A 15,467-nucleotide genomic window follows, 5' to 3' on the forward strand; every position below is an offset into this window, starting at 1 on the left:
CACCTTGGGATATATGGGATGGCAGCACAGATTACAGAGCAGACAGACAGCACATGAGACTTGAGAAGAGCTAGAGATAAAGAGCAGTGAAAAATACCAGTCTACATTTGTATACAGTGCCTGTAACCTAGGGAGTAGAATACAAACATTTGTACTTAAGTGTATCTTGAGTTTGGAACATTTCTAAGAAATGATGCTGATACCATTGTGTAGGTGAATGAATAAGCTACAAACATATTCAAAAATATTTCTCTAAAACATTGTTATAGTGGAAAATCATTTAGGTGAAAACGGGGATGATTGTAAAAAAATGTATGTAACATCAATTATCTCTGGAAGTAAAATGTTTCTAGAAAAATTGCTTCTACCAAAAGATAAACAATTTATTAACAATTACATGTGTAAAAAAATTAGACCTTAGCCGAAAAATTTACTTGAAATCTCTCCCTAAGCGAAAAGGCACCCAAAAACACACATAATGGAGTACGAAACAGCGTGTGTACTTATGTAACCGATTTTAATTCATGCATATGTTAGCTCAACTATCCACTGATGTTAATGCCAGAGTTCCAGACCTTAGCCGACAACGGTTGGTGTTAATTTGTTGCTGTTGTAAAAGCAACCACATACCCACCACCTTAGGTTGCCATGGAAACATTTTTGGATATGTTGAAGCTCAAGCATTCACCTACACTTTGGTATCATCAAAATTTCTTAGAAATGTTTTAAGGTCAAGATATTCACATTTATGTACCAAAATGTGGTATTCTACTCTCTATAGGTTACTTGCACTGTATAGCTTGCTTGTCCATTTTAATATTGTCCCTTTTAATATTTAATAATACAGAGAAACACTCTACTGAGATTGAGAGAAGCCACTAAGCCTTTGTTTGTGAAGACGAAGGATTCAAGATATTTAGCAGTGCCAGCATCATGTAACTGCACTGACTTTAGCAACAAAGTTGTATTATAGCTATGAATGGATGATTTACGAGGGAAATACAATTTAATAGCTTGATCACTTTAGCGTATTGTGTATTCACACTGTTATACTCTTAGTATTATAGTTGATTCGATTCATAATTATAATTATGGTTGTTTGATTACACGTCAAAAAATAATTATGTGCATCAAATAGAAATGTAGTTAAACACTTCGAGAGGGTTCTAGCCGATTCGCTCACTCAGAAAGGCACTTGCGTCAGGGAGGATGAACAGGTCCCATACCATGTCAATGAATGATTTGACTGCAAAGGGACGAGGGGAGTTTTAGGTTTACAATACACATTGTATATAATTTATATACGTACCTGATTGTGAACTTCAGTCCTTGTGGCATCACTACAGCATCTTAAGCTCCTTACGGCTAGAAACAGATTTTTCCCAGTGTCCCAGTCGTCCACTGCAGGTATTCATTCTCCAACCCTATAGTATATATCACCCATGGGTAAGTAAACAAGACGGTAGTAACATAAAGCAGATTTTTCCCAGTGCACGCATGCATTACTGAACTATGATTAGGCTCAATAAGTTTCCCGGGAAACTTCCCCGGGGTAGAAAGCGAAACACGGATTGTTTCTGAGCTCTACATAGACTTCATTCCGTTGCCAATCCCCTTCTCCTCTATCTATGGTGGAGTTGCATGCCCTCTCTTCTTTTATACACCCTTGGTATCACTGCATGCAGTATAGCTGTCATCAGATATTAGGCAAGTCCAACGGCTTTAATTCCTTCGCTTATTATACATGTATGCTTGTGTATTTGCTGTTCCCAGAAAACCCATTTGTTTCTATAATTAGTATATATAGGGTAACCCTGCTTCCTACTCGTACAGTGTCATTCATATTCACTACCATTAACCTCCATTCTATATCCAATAATTATACACAGTCTGATATTAAATCATGCATGCATCATTCTTTGCATTTTTCCCAGAACAGGGGAAGTTTGTGGTTACGTTTTACATTGATAGAATTATGCATACACCATGACATTGTGTGTTTAAGAACATAATTTAATTTGCGACTGAATGATCTTCGGTATTGTGTGTGTGGCCATTATTCCACTGACATGCATTGGTATTGGCTCAACCAGGTAGACAATGACCTCATTAGCTACTTTGTTGTTCTCTCCTGCATGTATAATTATGTGCTGTGCATAACAAGTTTTAAAGAAAATATATCTTTAATTAGATCATGTTTGCCATAAATACTGCAATCTGATTGGTTAGAGGAAATGTTCTATCCAATTTAGAAAATCATGTACTTCAATAGAAAATCATGTACTTCAATAGAAAATCCTGTACTTCACTTAGAAAATCATGTAGCAAAGATTAGATAAGAACATTCAAATCTGATTGGCTAAATACTCATGGTTGCTATGATCTAAAATGCTTAGACACTGTTTAGGAAGTTTCCACATGATTTAGAAGTCCTCAGGGCTAGTAGAACCCTCACTGCGTTCGGGATACTACAACCAGCCCTTTGGGCTTCTAAATCATGTAGAAACTTCCTAAACTGTCTAACTATTATTTAATAGGCACCATGCAGCTTTGTACCCACAATGCATGCATGAAGTAGTATAATTATACAGTTGATAAAAGCCTATAGTCTACCATGAACATGTTGTAGCCTCATAAGCAGTCACCATCTTTAACTTCCATTCTTGAGTCCAACTGAAAGGTGTCAGCATTTAATGTTGACCACCTGATTTGCAATTGGCCACTTCTAAATCTGATCCCATGCATGCAGGCAATATTCTCCCTACTTCCCTATCACTCGGCTCTTAGTCACCACATGCAAGACACACGTTGCTATCCAGACAGTGACCACAAGACACACCAGACAGTGACCACAAATTAACACACACTGTATACTGCTGCATGCACAAGTACACAATGTGATATGGGATATAGGGTTAAGTGATACCACTTCCTGTTAATTATAATGCAATGTAGAACACACACACCACACACACCACACAGAACACACACACCACACACACCACACACACCACACACACTACACAGAACACACACGCCACACACACCACAGAACACACGACTGGTTCTGGCCACCATTGATGGGTGCTGGAGCTCCTTTCCCTCACAAAGACCAACCACACAACAACTCAAGGAGACACTGCAAACATCGCTATTACCAGCCATTAAGCAAGTATCAGTTGACAAGAATGGACAAACAGTGTATAAGCAAATGACTGCATGCCTATAATTATACTGTAAACCCTTTATAATCAAAAAGAGGTGCTGCAAATATCTTTTACTGCTTTTTTTTGTGTCAATTATTTTTGTCCCCTCATCATTCACTCACATTTCACTGAACTATAATATACTAGTGCACAAATGGGGGGAAGTACTGTGTAGGGTTGACTGAGCCGCTCAAACACCAACAAGGTCAACAAGATGGGCTGGTATATTGAATTATTATTATGTATTAATATTTTAGGTTCCCCATGAAGTGGCCAGTAACTTGGTCCACAGTATGATGCTGTTCCATTGTTTCCCTTGTTCAAATTCAGATAAGTTGGTAAGAGTTCGTGCACTGGCGTGCGACAGCGGTTCAAGATAATGATTGATTCAACCATGCATAGATCAACTAGATCAACTAACATATGCACAAAACAATAACATAGACTGTAAATACTAACTACAACAAAGACAGTGGAGCAGAGGCTCCCATAAAATTACACAGAGGGCGCTGCTAGGAGCAGGCCCTGGCTATACTAGAGCACAAGCAATAAAGAGAAGTATATAAAAGAAGTAATAGTATCAGCCAGGAACCCATGCATGTGCAAACAGTACACACATGCAGGAGTACAGGAAATGACTAATGAAGTGATTAACTAGCTACTAGCAAAGTCATTACAAACTGAATCTACATAGTCCACAACAAATCGATGAATATAATTGTGCATGCATGCAGGCTCACAATAAACAATGAAAACAAGCTATAACAGTAATTTTTTGTTTATACTGTTTACTGTTTCACGACATCGATGACAGTGTGCGTGACTTTGGGTGCATTGTCAGCTGTAGCTTGAGGAGGGGGAGGGGCTGGTCTGTAGTCCTCTATGGTGAGGGGGGCTAGCACGTCCAGGGCAGGCTCTCTCAGCTGGTCTGGCCTCGTGGCTGGTCGGATGATGGGAGGAGTGATGTAACGATCAGGGTAAGCTTCTTCCATGGCTCCGTCAGTGTACGGATCACATCTGTCTGCGTTTGTCCAGGTTTCATTGTTCTCCATTTCGTACCTTTCCAGTTTGCGAACTCGTGGAATCCTTTTTCTCAGTTTGAGTGAGTTTTGCAGAACAGGAACTGTTTTCAACATGTACTCGTAACAATGGTAGCAGACTATCACCACAAACAAAATAAAAGCCACTGCCATTGAAATGTTGGATATTATGACTTGACTCTCATTGATGTTTCCTATGTAGAGGGTGCCATACGCTAGAATTGCAAGATTGAGGAAAAAGAGTGTTTCCAGTAAATCATTGAATCGTATTTTGTACACTGGATAATTCTGCAATTTGAAAACAATCAGTCCAACAGTTATAGATCCAGCTGATAGTACGGGGAGAGAAGTGTCCAAAGCCAAGGTTGTTATTAGATTATGAGCGATCAAAGAAAATAGGAGCAGTCCCACCCAGTAGCGATGCTTGGGAGTGAATGGAGCATGGTATGCATCCATGAAGCCATTGTAGTATGTGTTCTTAGTCCATTTCATGAGCTTCCATTTTGAACAGCGAGGAAGCCATTGTCCAAAGAAGAGCACTACAGTGAACAATATACCAGAAGTGAGGATTATGGCGGCAAAAACAAACCGAGGGACGTGACCGGGAGTGAAATATTGCTCATTGCCGTCATACATCCAAACTATATCACTTGAATTGTTGGGAAAATCCAACACCTTGGTTGCGCCCTCAGGATAATCCAAGACCCTGTGTTGCAGTGCAGCAATGATAAACCGCAAGAGTTTGGAATAAGAGAGTAGGACGAGTGTGCCTAGGGCAGCAACTGGGTTCCTGTTGGAGAGGAGCTTTGCAAATGAGTCAGAGTACTTGCTCAAAATGATTATTAAGAACATCAGAAGAAACAGGTAAGCAGGAAAGACAATCTGAAGGAGCACTTTTGCTTGAGAGTTCATTCTATCATAAAAGCATGTCTCAATACCTAAGTCAAGATTCACCCACGATATGAAAACTGTCAAAGGGTTATGAAAAGGTACGAAAATCGACTGATTTGCAGCTAATATATTAGTGTAGAAGATCAGCCCATGGATAGTGCCTGTTGCTACGGTAATGTTGAAAACGAGAATGAATGCGACTAGTACTATGCCTGCCAGGGCAAACGGGAGTAGCAGGAGAAGGTAAGAGTTTGAGCAGAGTTCACATCGTGAAGTACCTAACACAAGACTGAGTCCTGGTTCACATTCTCCACACAAGACACCACTTCGATTGTGGGCACATTGTTCGTCAGGGTTGCTTAGACTGATGTTGACTGGTTTTAGTACACAATAGTCAAATGTACAGTTACTAACAACATACCCACTTCCGTTAGTGGTATTAGTCACTCCTATCCATATGTTGTTATTGCTTTCCAATTTTATGGTACCATTTTTTTCAGAACAGTTTGTTATATGATATTCTTGTTGCAACACTGGATCACAGTCACACTTGCACTCAATTGAGGACATGATTGGCTTGAGTCCAATAGGGCATTCACACTTTAGAAAAGATATGTTTAGAATTTGTCTTGAAATTCCCAAATTGTTGCATGGACCATCAGCATAGAGTTCCAATTGAGCAGAGCTGTCTTGTGAGAATACATTGTACTCTAATTCTGTGCACTGATTGCCAACTTCTTGCTGTGCTTGTCCTTCTTTAAGACGATCAACTCTACTGCTCTCAGTTATAACAGAACTGTGAATTATGGCTTTATTCATTGGATTTCCAACTTGGTCTACAGCCATAACACTTATTGTGAATGCTTGTCCTTTTCTAACTGAAATGGTCTGCTTGGTGGTGTTACACAACTTCACTCTGACAGCCTTTGAAGCTATTGATGAATAACACACAGTATTGTTCAAGTACTCAAATCCATTGTCTGATGAAGAGAGTTCGGCTGATACATCCACCGTACACCTGTCTAGTAGACCTCCGTAAATATCTGCTCCTGACTGGGAAGCTGTGTTGTTTGTCAAAAAAGTGTTGCGATAATTGATTGCACTCTTATAACACTTAACTTCTTCATTAAATCCAGTCAAAACTTCGAGCAAAGGTATCACATCCTTAATAGAATTGTTATAATAACCATAGAGATCTAGAGTTTGAATGAAGCATTCTGTTTGTGTCAGATCTCCTGCAGTAGTTACATCCTCTCCTCTACACACACCACTCTCAGTACTGTCTGCCACAAATATCCCCCCTCCATATTGAGCCGTGTTACTGTAGATTTCTAGTATGACCAGCGTTTTACCAAGCTCTAGCTCCAAGTCCCGTTTCAGAATATATATCTTAGAACTTTGTCGTAAATAAATTCCACCTCCGCTATTGTTTGCTGAGTTTGACTTGATGTGGATGTGAGCGTGAGAAAAGGCCTTAATGTTTGAAGCGACTGCATAAATACCTCCTCCATTTTGAGCATCATTTCGATGTATAATACTCACAAACAGTACAGGTTCCATGGAATTACATGTACACAGGACAAACTGATGATTAAATATACACCCAGTAGTGACCTTTGAATCAAATTCGATTTCGCTTGAGTATGCATAAATCCCACCACCATTTTGTGCTGTGTTATGAGAAATCTCTATGGGATAGTGAACAAAGAGTGTGCTCTCTCTCAGAAACACACCTCCTCCAACAGTAGCAGTATTGTTAGAAATGACCACTCCTTCTGCATTGATATAGATTTGACTCTGGACTGCTCTGATGGCTCCACCCTGCACACCATGATTGCTACTGAGAGTCGTGGGTCCATTGAACTCCACTCGACTGCTTAGAGCATACACAGGGTTTATATTATTGCTAACGGTGTTAACTCCCGTAAATGACAAGTTAGAATACACTGCGTAAATGATATTTTCACCCTCTAAATTGTCAAATATGCTTGTATTAGTAATTATCAAACTTGACATAAGAAGCGCAATCACTCCATCTTGTTGGGTGGCTCTGTTGTTTGTGAGCAGAGAGTCGAAAATGATCACAGTGCCATCAACAACATAAAACACTGCACCAGCGTCAGCACTGTTATTTTTAATCACGACTTTGGAGATGGATATAGTTCCAATCAATGCCAAAATCGCTCCACCAGTGCTAGTTCCTCCATTACCAACTACAGCTTCATTGTCCGTTATATTACAGCTCAAGATAGATGCATCACCCATGTAAAGTGCAATCGCTCCACCAAAGGCTGCCTTGTTGTTTGTTAGCTCGCTATCGGATAGTAGTAACTCTCCAGTCAAAATCGAAATCGCTCCACCTGCTGTTTCAGCACTGTTGTACGCTAGCTCACTGTCGGAGATTGAGACACTCCCAAACCAGATGTTAATTGCTCCACCGTCGTCAAGGATAGCACTATTGTTTAGTAGCGCACAGTTGGAAATGAACAAGTTACTTTTGTAGGCGATAGATCTAATTGCTCCACCTCTTACATTAGCGATATTATTTGTAAAGTTGCTCCAACTGATAGTCACATTTGCAGAGACCACAAACACTGCTCCACCATATGTAGCAGTATTAGAATCGAACCTTGAACCATTAATAACAGTTTGATTTGATTCAATGTTCACTGCACCGCCAACGTTACTGAAGAAGTCACTCTTTTCAATGTACACATTATCAGCTTCAACCATCAATGCTCTGTCAGTGCTAGTGTTGTTCACAAAGAGAACTTGTTTAATCGTCACAGTTACCGTACGAGTGATCCAGAGTGTACAAGCTTCCAACTTTAGCAATTTCAAGTCTACCAAATAGCATTGAGAAATGTTCATGTAGCCTGAACTACTTTCATCACCTGCTCCAGTGAAATGCAAACCTTCAATACTCAATGCACTGATATTAGATAACTGCACTCTACCAGAATTGTTCAAACTGATGGTGGCATTTTGGCCAGCAATAATCACCTCTGTGAAATTACAAATGTAAAGGATTTCACTCAATAAATTATCTCCAGGTAGAAAGCTCAAGGTGAGATTGTCTCCACCAGACAACAGGTCTGTTTGAACAAGCTGCTCGAGAGTGAAACAAGTTCCATTTCGATAGTCATTACACGAGTCGGTTGAATCCACTGGCACAATGTGATAGTGCTCACTCCTGGTAACAGTAGCTAGGGTCAGTAGCAGCACCAACCAGGTGCAGTGCATGTTCTCTCCAATACTATAAGATTACAAGTATATTTAATTGCAGAACTATATAGTACTATTGCTGCTTCTATATTGATATCAAAACTTAAAGCGGGTATATGGAGTAGAATAAGGTATTATGAGACGAAACCAGTTATGAGACAGCTGCAGGAATGCTTCAGCTATTCCGGCATTTAATTATAGTAATAACACTCCCACTCTATATGTTTCCAAAACAAATTTGGAGTTGGATGCTGTGTTGACAGAGATACCACAATAGTTTGTTTAAGTCCGAATTTAATTGGAAAAAACATGGGTGCCAAATGTTTTGTAGTAGGTATCTGTTAAAACAAGAGTAACTAATCGCTACACAGCAAAAATACATATGTTATATGAGATGCATCATCGGAATTTAGTGTTGAAATGACAGAAATTTATGTCATTTCTATATACATGAGATTTCAAAAGATGCGTTTCATTTATGTTACTGTAAACGAATGTGTTTTTACTGTGTATATTTTATATATAACAAGGCTTCAGATATGCTGTTAGACTAGCCAATTAGCGTTAAAATTAGCAATGGTGTCTCATAATACCTGAAACACTTTGAACACTAAATGCTAGCATTAGTTGCAAACAAAGTACTGTCACTATATTTTTTTTGCTTGCATGCAAAGCCTATTGACCATATAGTAGTTAGTGAACAGGCTATTTAGCTCCCTCAAGATTACTGCAAGACAGGTGGTCAGAAACATTTAGATGTCTCATAATACCCTCTTACACCCTATACTATAGTTGTCTATAGATCTAGACATGTGGAACAAGATAATAGCCACCAGCAATTTAATTGATAAGGCTCAATTACACAAGTTTGCAGTGTTAACTTACCTAATGGATATAAGCTTATAATTTCCTTTTTAGCTTTAATACAAGATCCCAACACAGTCTTACACACACATGTGAATACAGCAGTGGAGTAGAGAGGTACAGGACTATATAGATCTATAGGTGTCTTCCACAGGCCATACAGACAGTTTATAAACTGTACTATAGCTAGAAATTGTAAATAGCTGTAAAAATACCTTCTGCGGATAACATTTCTGCGTTTATACTCATTCATTCGCAGAATTCGAAGAATTTTGGGCCGCAGAAATTTCTCAAGGGCGTATAAAAGAAGAGAAGGCATGCAATAGCAAAAGAGCAGAGTTCAAACGTGGGCGGATGAATGTGCATTGAATGTGCATGAAATATTAAAAATAGAAATTTCTATTTTTAGCACTCATGCAAATTCCTACGTTTATCCGCCCACGTTTGAACTCTGCTAGCTACGTGTTAGCCTCAAGACCAGGCCGATTAAAATTTTAATCGGCCTGGTCTCGAGGCTAGCTACGTGTAGGCCTAGACTCGCAAGCCACTCCCTTTTCTCTGATTGGACGGGGGCGGGAGAAAAGGGACTGGTGACTCTGGGCTACAGCTTGTGTAAATCAGGAATGCTATTAAATATTAATGTCACATGCAAATTATCCAATTAGCGTCAAAAGCTAAAGACACACAGAAGACAAGTATACAGATAGAATGGTGATATTAACAGGAAGGTTTCCATATGCTGACTTGGCACTTTCGAATTATGATCACCCTCTATATATTTTCTTGTGCTATCAGGAGCACAAGAGAGTGCTCCCTGGCCCTCTGGAGTGCCCCTGGTGCTATCAAGAGCCTTATAAATTTATTGTATGTAAGCCAATCCTATTAAATACATCATGGCTGAGTTAGTGGTTCATAATTATGGTTTCAGTGTTGATCATAATTATTGCATGTTGGAGGAGGCATGCATAAACATTTGAAACACATGCTTTGCTTCCAAGTTTCATTGATTATACCAGTCATGGTACAGAGACTATTAATGCACATTTGATGTAAAACTTGTAACAGAAATTATGTTCAGGGAAGTGAAGTGAAGTGAAAAGTTATCATGTTATAGTGAGGCTGCATGTATCCCACGTTTCTTCCTCTGGAAACTCTCAGCTGAAAACTCTCAGCTGAAAAGTGATAGTAATTGTTATTAGAATAAAATAAAAAGCTGCTTACTTTTTTATTGAGATGCATCACTGGCAGCCATAACCCTTCTGTCCAACCCTATATAGCGATAGACAAAGACATTCGGCTATATAGGATAGTCATACCACGCTCCAAACAGGTATAAACCAAGAAGATGCTCACGAGTTCATGCTGGCAATTCTTGACATAATCAACAGCCACCTACATACAGTACAGTACTACCTGTAGTTGGTTGTATAGAAGCAGGTATTGATAAAGTCAGACTGAGGTTCCTCCTTTTTATATACCTTTTACCTTCTTACAAGTAGATGAGTCTAGTCCACAGTATAGTGTAGATCTATATGCATGAGTCTAGTCTCTGGAAGAATCATTGACATGAGCTCTGCCTCACTAGAACCATAGATTGAAGAGTTGCTAGAACTACATGTAGCTAGCTAGCTAGAGTAAGTAACCTATCTTCGCCAGACACCTATAATCGGCGGCTATTGCACGAAGCACAAGACAATTTTGCACAAAACTAACTACATGGATCTACAGATGGGTAAGAAAGTAACAGCTCCCCAAAATTTAGAAAGAATAACTTGCTTGCGGAGGGAATGGTGGTCATGAGAAATGAGCTGCCGAATGTATCGATAATCGTCAGTGAGACATTTATCTCCGTCTTTGCACGCTTACCAAGCACTGAAACTACCAACACTAAACAATGCTTCTTGGCACAACTCTAACTAGTGAGCACTACTTGCAGGCAAAGCAGCGTTAGCTGCAGATCGAGCCCCACCCAGCTAGGCATGACGAAAATTTTGCAAAAAATAGTGCTGATTCAGCAATAATTGTGCACATATCTTAAGGGCGGCCTGAAATCGAGGCTAATCCCAGTTTAATTTGCCACAATTATTGCTGAATGTGCACAATTATTGCTGAATCAGCATTATTTTCTGCAAAATTTTCGTCATGCCTAGCTGGGTGGGGCTCGATCTGCAGCTAACGCTGCTTTGCCTGCAAGTAGTGCTCACTAGTTAGAGTTGTGCCAAGAAGCATTGTTTAGTGTTGGTAGTTTCAGTGCTTGGTAAGCGTGCAAAGACGGAGATAAGTGTCTCACTGACGATTATCGATACATTCGGCAGCTCACTTCTCATGACCACCATTCCGTCCGCAAGCAAGTTATTCTTTCCAAATTTTGGGGAGCTGTTACTTTCTTACCCATCTGTAGATCCATGTAGTTAGTTTTGTGCAAAATTGTCTTGTGCTTCGTGCAATAGCCGCCGATTATAGGTGCCTGGCGAAGATGGGTTACTTACTCTACCTAGTTTTGCTTACTTGGAATGCCATTGCAGCCTTTTCAGAAGAGCACGTAGCCAAACTTGTTTTTACCGAGTGTTGCTACTCTACTTAGTAGTTAGCTCTGCACTAAAACGCTAGCTATTGGTAGCTGCAAGAGTGAGAAGAGAGCTGCAAGGCTCTGCTAATGCAGCCATTTATTTTAGACTTGAACTTTTGGCATAGATCGTTTTAATAATAATAATGGTCGATCATTACCCACTCTGTGAGTTTTTGCATGCAGCAAAATTATTAGTAGCTTTATGTTATGTAGCTTTGGCATCTTCACCGAGGCATCAGCACCTGCGGTGCTTTCATTTTAATAGTGGCAGAATTTCATGTTAAACCTTTGTTGTCAAATAAAAACGAGCAAAGGCTAAGAAGCTTGTGACTGGGTCTGCTTACCTGGATGCTCTAGCACTGCGTTTACAGCATGGGTAGCCGGGTCAGGTGGCATATACGGCACCGGATGTAATTTTGAAGGGGGAGGGGTTCGGGTTAGCTTAGGGAAAATAACAAAAATTAGGGCGTGTCCACATCCGGTGCCGTATATGCCACCTGATCGGGTAGCCTCCATAGCGGCAGCTTTCGGTGTTAAAGCTTCGTTGTCTATAGATTTAATAAAAGCGAGCAAAATGTAGCTTGAACAGAACTTGCACATGCGTTACTTATAACTGAAGTGATCCTGTACCAAGAACGATGGAACAGGGTCACTAAAGTAGAAGTTATAGTTAAACAATGGCCTCCAGTGGTATTGATTTACACGCGAGAGTAATCAGATAAACCAACTCGGCTGCGCCTCGTGGTTTATCAGATTACTCTCGCGTGTAAAGCAAATATACCACGAGAGGCCATAGTTTAACTGTCTTGTACTATGTACTACTATGTTTAGCTACTTCCTGTCATGCTTCTTCAATGAATATGCTTATAACTACTGTTTGACGTCACTGTTGCTATAGCTATGCAATGAATTTGCTATCTTTTTAAAAAGCGATGGCTGATTCAAGCAAGCGTCTATGATTCAAGCAAGCAATTGTGAAGGCTGTGTTTCTGCATCTTTATAGAAGGCACTTCAAGAAAGTACACTGGTGCTACTTGTCTACAAAGAGTGCAAATGTACCCCAAAATATCATTCCACAAGCCTACTGTACTGGCCCAGTGCAGTGCAGTGCAGTCTCTTTAGTCTGAGAAACACTTGGCAGTCTGGACCCTTCTTACTGCTCCTGGTCCCATGCAGCAATGTAATAAGCAGGTTGTGACAACCAATGTTGAAAGTTGAAAAAAAGCAACACAAACAAACCAGTATCGTTAGATTCACGGAGTTCTTCCAAATTTGCCTCCTTTTTGGAACTATTCATCGCTCGAACTTGGCTCTTTTTATGTTGACTAAAATCATTAGTAGTCTGTTTTGTATTAAATTCTCTCTAGCTCTAATATTGATTGAATTGAGTAGTGTGTCATTGTTTTAATTGAAACAGTGTGTCAATTTTGTTGCAAAGGTGGGATACTGTATTCAGTTCTAGCTGTACATGTAGTTTGACCACAAGCCATGGTATATGGCAGTTATACACTAGGGTATAACTGCCATATACCATGGCTGTGGTCAGACAGGTTGTATAATAAGTAGTATAAACTACAACTGAAGCCTTTGATCTTTGGTGCAACCATAGTACAAAGCTGTATATACCAAGAACAATGGAACAGGGTCACTAAAGCAGAAAGCTTGAATTTATAGCTCCTGCTTTTAGCTGACTGGGATCTAGGACCTGGAGCCATACTTCTCTGAGACTCCAGGCTTCTTTGCTGTGATCCTAATCCACAGTGCATATAGTACCACTACCTGTTCTCAAATGTTTCAGCATGCCTCCAGTCTGGTTTAGTTTTATTGTTCCTTAGTTGCTGTGCAAGTCATACGTGATACCAACATCAGGGGCGTAGGGAGGGGGAGGGCTTTGGGGGCTGGAGCCCCCCCTTTCTCTGCAAAAACTACACTAAGAGCCCCACCTTCTCTGATGAGTCTTCAGCCTGGGAATTACTGGTATAGATTAGTGGCAGACAAACAGCATGTCCAAGAGCTAGCTATACCATACTAGTAACTTTGATTCTTTAGTGCAACAGAACTAAGCTAGCTAGCTACGGCTAGCTAGCTAGCTTTAGCAGTATTATTAATTGAAGCAAGGTGTGGCTATTTCTTGCACATGCGCAATGAGTCATTAATTAGGGGGTGTGGCTCCTGGTCACCGGAATTTTCGCGCTCCGCGCCAAGTAGTTTCTGGCGCGAACAGCTCAGCCCCCCGTTCCTCAAATTCCTGCCTACGCCCCTGAACATCACTATATGCACTGCATTATATCTGGTTTCTTTATAATCATGTCACCAGCCGAGGGTTTGCACTTTAGTGCTCTAGTTATGTATGTAGAGAATGTATATTGTAGATGTGCATAAAACGTCATCATCAACCCACTTATACCATAAAACCACACCTACATGATGTCATGGATTAGCAGCTGAGCAGCTATCTACTATATAGTGGGCTTGGCAACTACACATGCACATGCATGCACTGCAGTTGCCAGACCCTTCTTCGAGTGAAGGGGCGTGGCTTGCGTTGTGACCATGTGGCCGGTTATATAATTGTACGTGACTATCAATTTGTAATGTAACAAAACCACACCTTGAAAAGTATAATCACCTTCTGATAAAATTAATACCCACTATTTTTAAATACATGGACATAATTATTATAATCATCAGACCTGCCAACCTCAAATACTTTTGGTAAAATTAAAGATTGTGCTTGAAATCAGCTTGATCAATTAAAAAACTCTTCCAATACATGTATAAAAAAGTCTGCCAGGTAGAGATGATAATTTTCTGTTGATACCCATGCATGGACATATATAAATACCCTGGACATAAAAAAATTATATATTAACCCATAAATACCTATATATGGACATTTATAAATATAATCATAGTCTGACTTTTACACTGTTTTGAGACAAACAGCATGCACCTCATACATGCATAATAGTACTTGTTGCCCAGTGAGTGGGCAGATCAAAGCAATCTAGTGCTCAGTATATGGCATGTTGCATCACTACCATGCATAGCAACCATATATTGCACTGCATTATATGGCATAACGGCATAACACTGTCCTCTCACTAACAAGGCCATATAAGCATCGTTCTTCTCACTGTCTAGCTGCCCTAGAACCTTGCTGAGGTTGTACTACAAGATCTTGTAGCCATTATCAAACAATCACTTTTCTTTTTACAGTACTGCACGAAGCGTACCTCGAGGCAGAATATTAAATATACCTTCTTCTTTATCTTTCTTGCCTCCAGTTTTGGAGAGTAGCCCAAAGGGCAGACGAAAGTTCAGAATTAATAATTATTGTCACGAGATGAGCTCCACCCTCAGGTAGAGTTTATTGTTAGAATTTCACTGCGGATTTGACACAAACTGTGGATATAGTGTAGGATCCATTCCTGCGCATGGGCATCTGAAGGCCAAACAAGACCAAGCAGCAGACCACAGAGGCCCTTAGTGATATGAGCTCTCATGCTAACCAGAGCAACTGCTATGAGAGCCTTCCTAGGTGAGGAGAGAGCTAGGCAGGTTGACAAGAAGTGGGAGGGTGATTCATCTTCTAGGTTGCAGAGTTTGCAAATTGCATCACCCAGTGCGGCATTTGTTGTCCTGTATCTATAAACCTTGATACGTCTAGTT

The 15,467-nt window shown here is 40.1% G+C and overlaps 2 protein-coding genes and 1 long non-coding RNA gene across 3 annotated transcripts in view; all 3 read right to left on the bottom strand.

Moving 5' to 3' along the window:
- Positions 1 to 1,087: 1,087 nt before the first annotated feature.
- The window catches only part of LOC135337879 (crt homolog 2-like), a 28,020-nt gene continuing 13,640 nt past the window's right edge, over positions 1,088 to 15,467 (bottom strand). Inside the window, 2 exon segments of the mRNA XM_064533895.1 lie at positions 1,088 to 1,246; positions 1,310 to 1,424. Coding sequence (XP_064389965.1) covers positions 1,412 to 1,424 — 13 coding nt within the window. The 3' untranslated portion in view covers positions 1,088 to 1,246; positions 1,310 to 1,411.
- Positions 3,570 to 9,464, bottom strand: LOC135336804 (uncharacterized). Its single transcript, XM_064532670.1, has 2 exons — positions 9,248 to 9,464; positions 3,570 to 8,393 (listed from the first exon to the last, which is right to left on the bottom strand). The coding sequence occupies exon 2, from the start codon at positions 8,378 to 8,380 to the stop codon at positions 3,995 to 3,997; it is 4,386 nt and encodes a 1,461-aa protein (XP_064388740.1). The 5' UTR covers positions 8,381 to 8,393; positions 9,248 to 9,464; the 3' UTR covers positions 3,570 to 3,994.
- On the bottom strand, positions 10,223 to 12,047 carry LOC135336926 (uncharacterized). The gene is made up of 3 exons (XR_010394982.1): positions 10,712 to 12,047; positions 10,448 to 10,639; positions 10,223 to 10,398 (listed from the first exon to the last, which is right to left on the bottom strand). It is a non-coding gene; the product is annotated as an uncharacterized LOC135336926 (long non-coding RNA).

This window comes from Halichondria panicea, chromosome 6, assembly GCF_963675165.1.
Source record: "Halichondria panicea chromosome 6, odHalPani1.1, whole genome shotgun sequence".
In the NCBI taxonomy this organism is placed as follows: domain Eukaryota; kingdom Metazoa; phylum Porifera; class Demospongiae; order Suberitida; family Halichondriidae; genus Halichondria; species Halichondria panicea.

Coding starts and splice junctions, on each gene's coding strand:
- LOC135336804 (XM_064532670.1), bottom strand. CDS start 8,380: ATGCACTGCACCTGGTTGGTGCTGCTACTGACCCTAGCTACTGTTACC.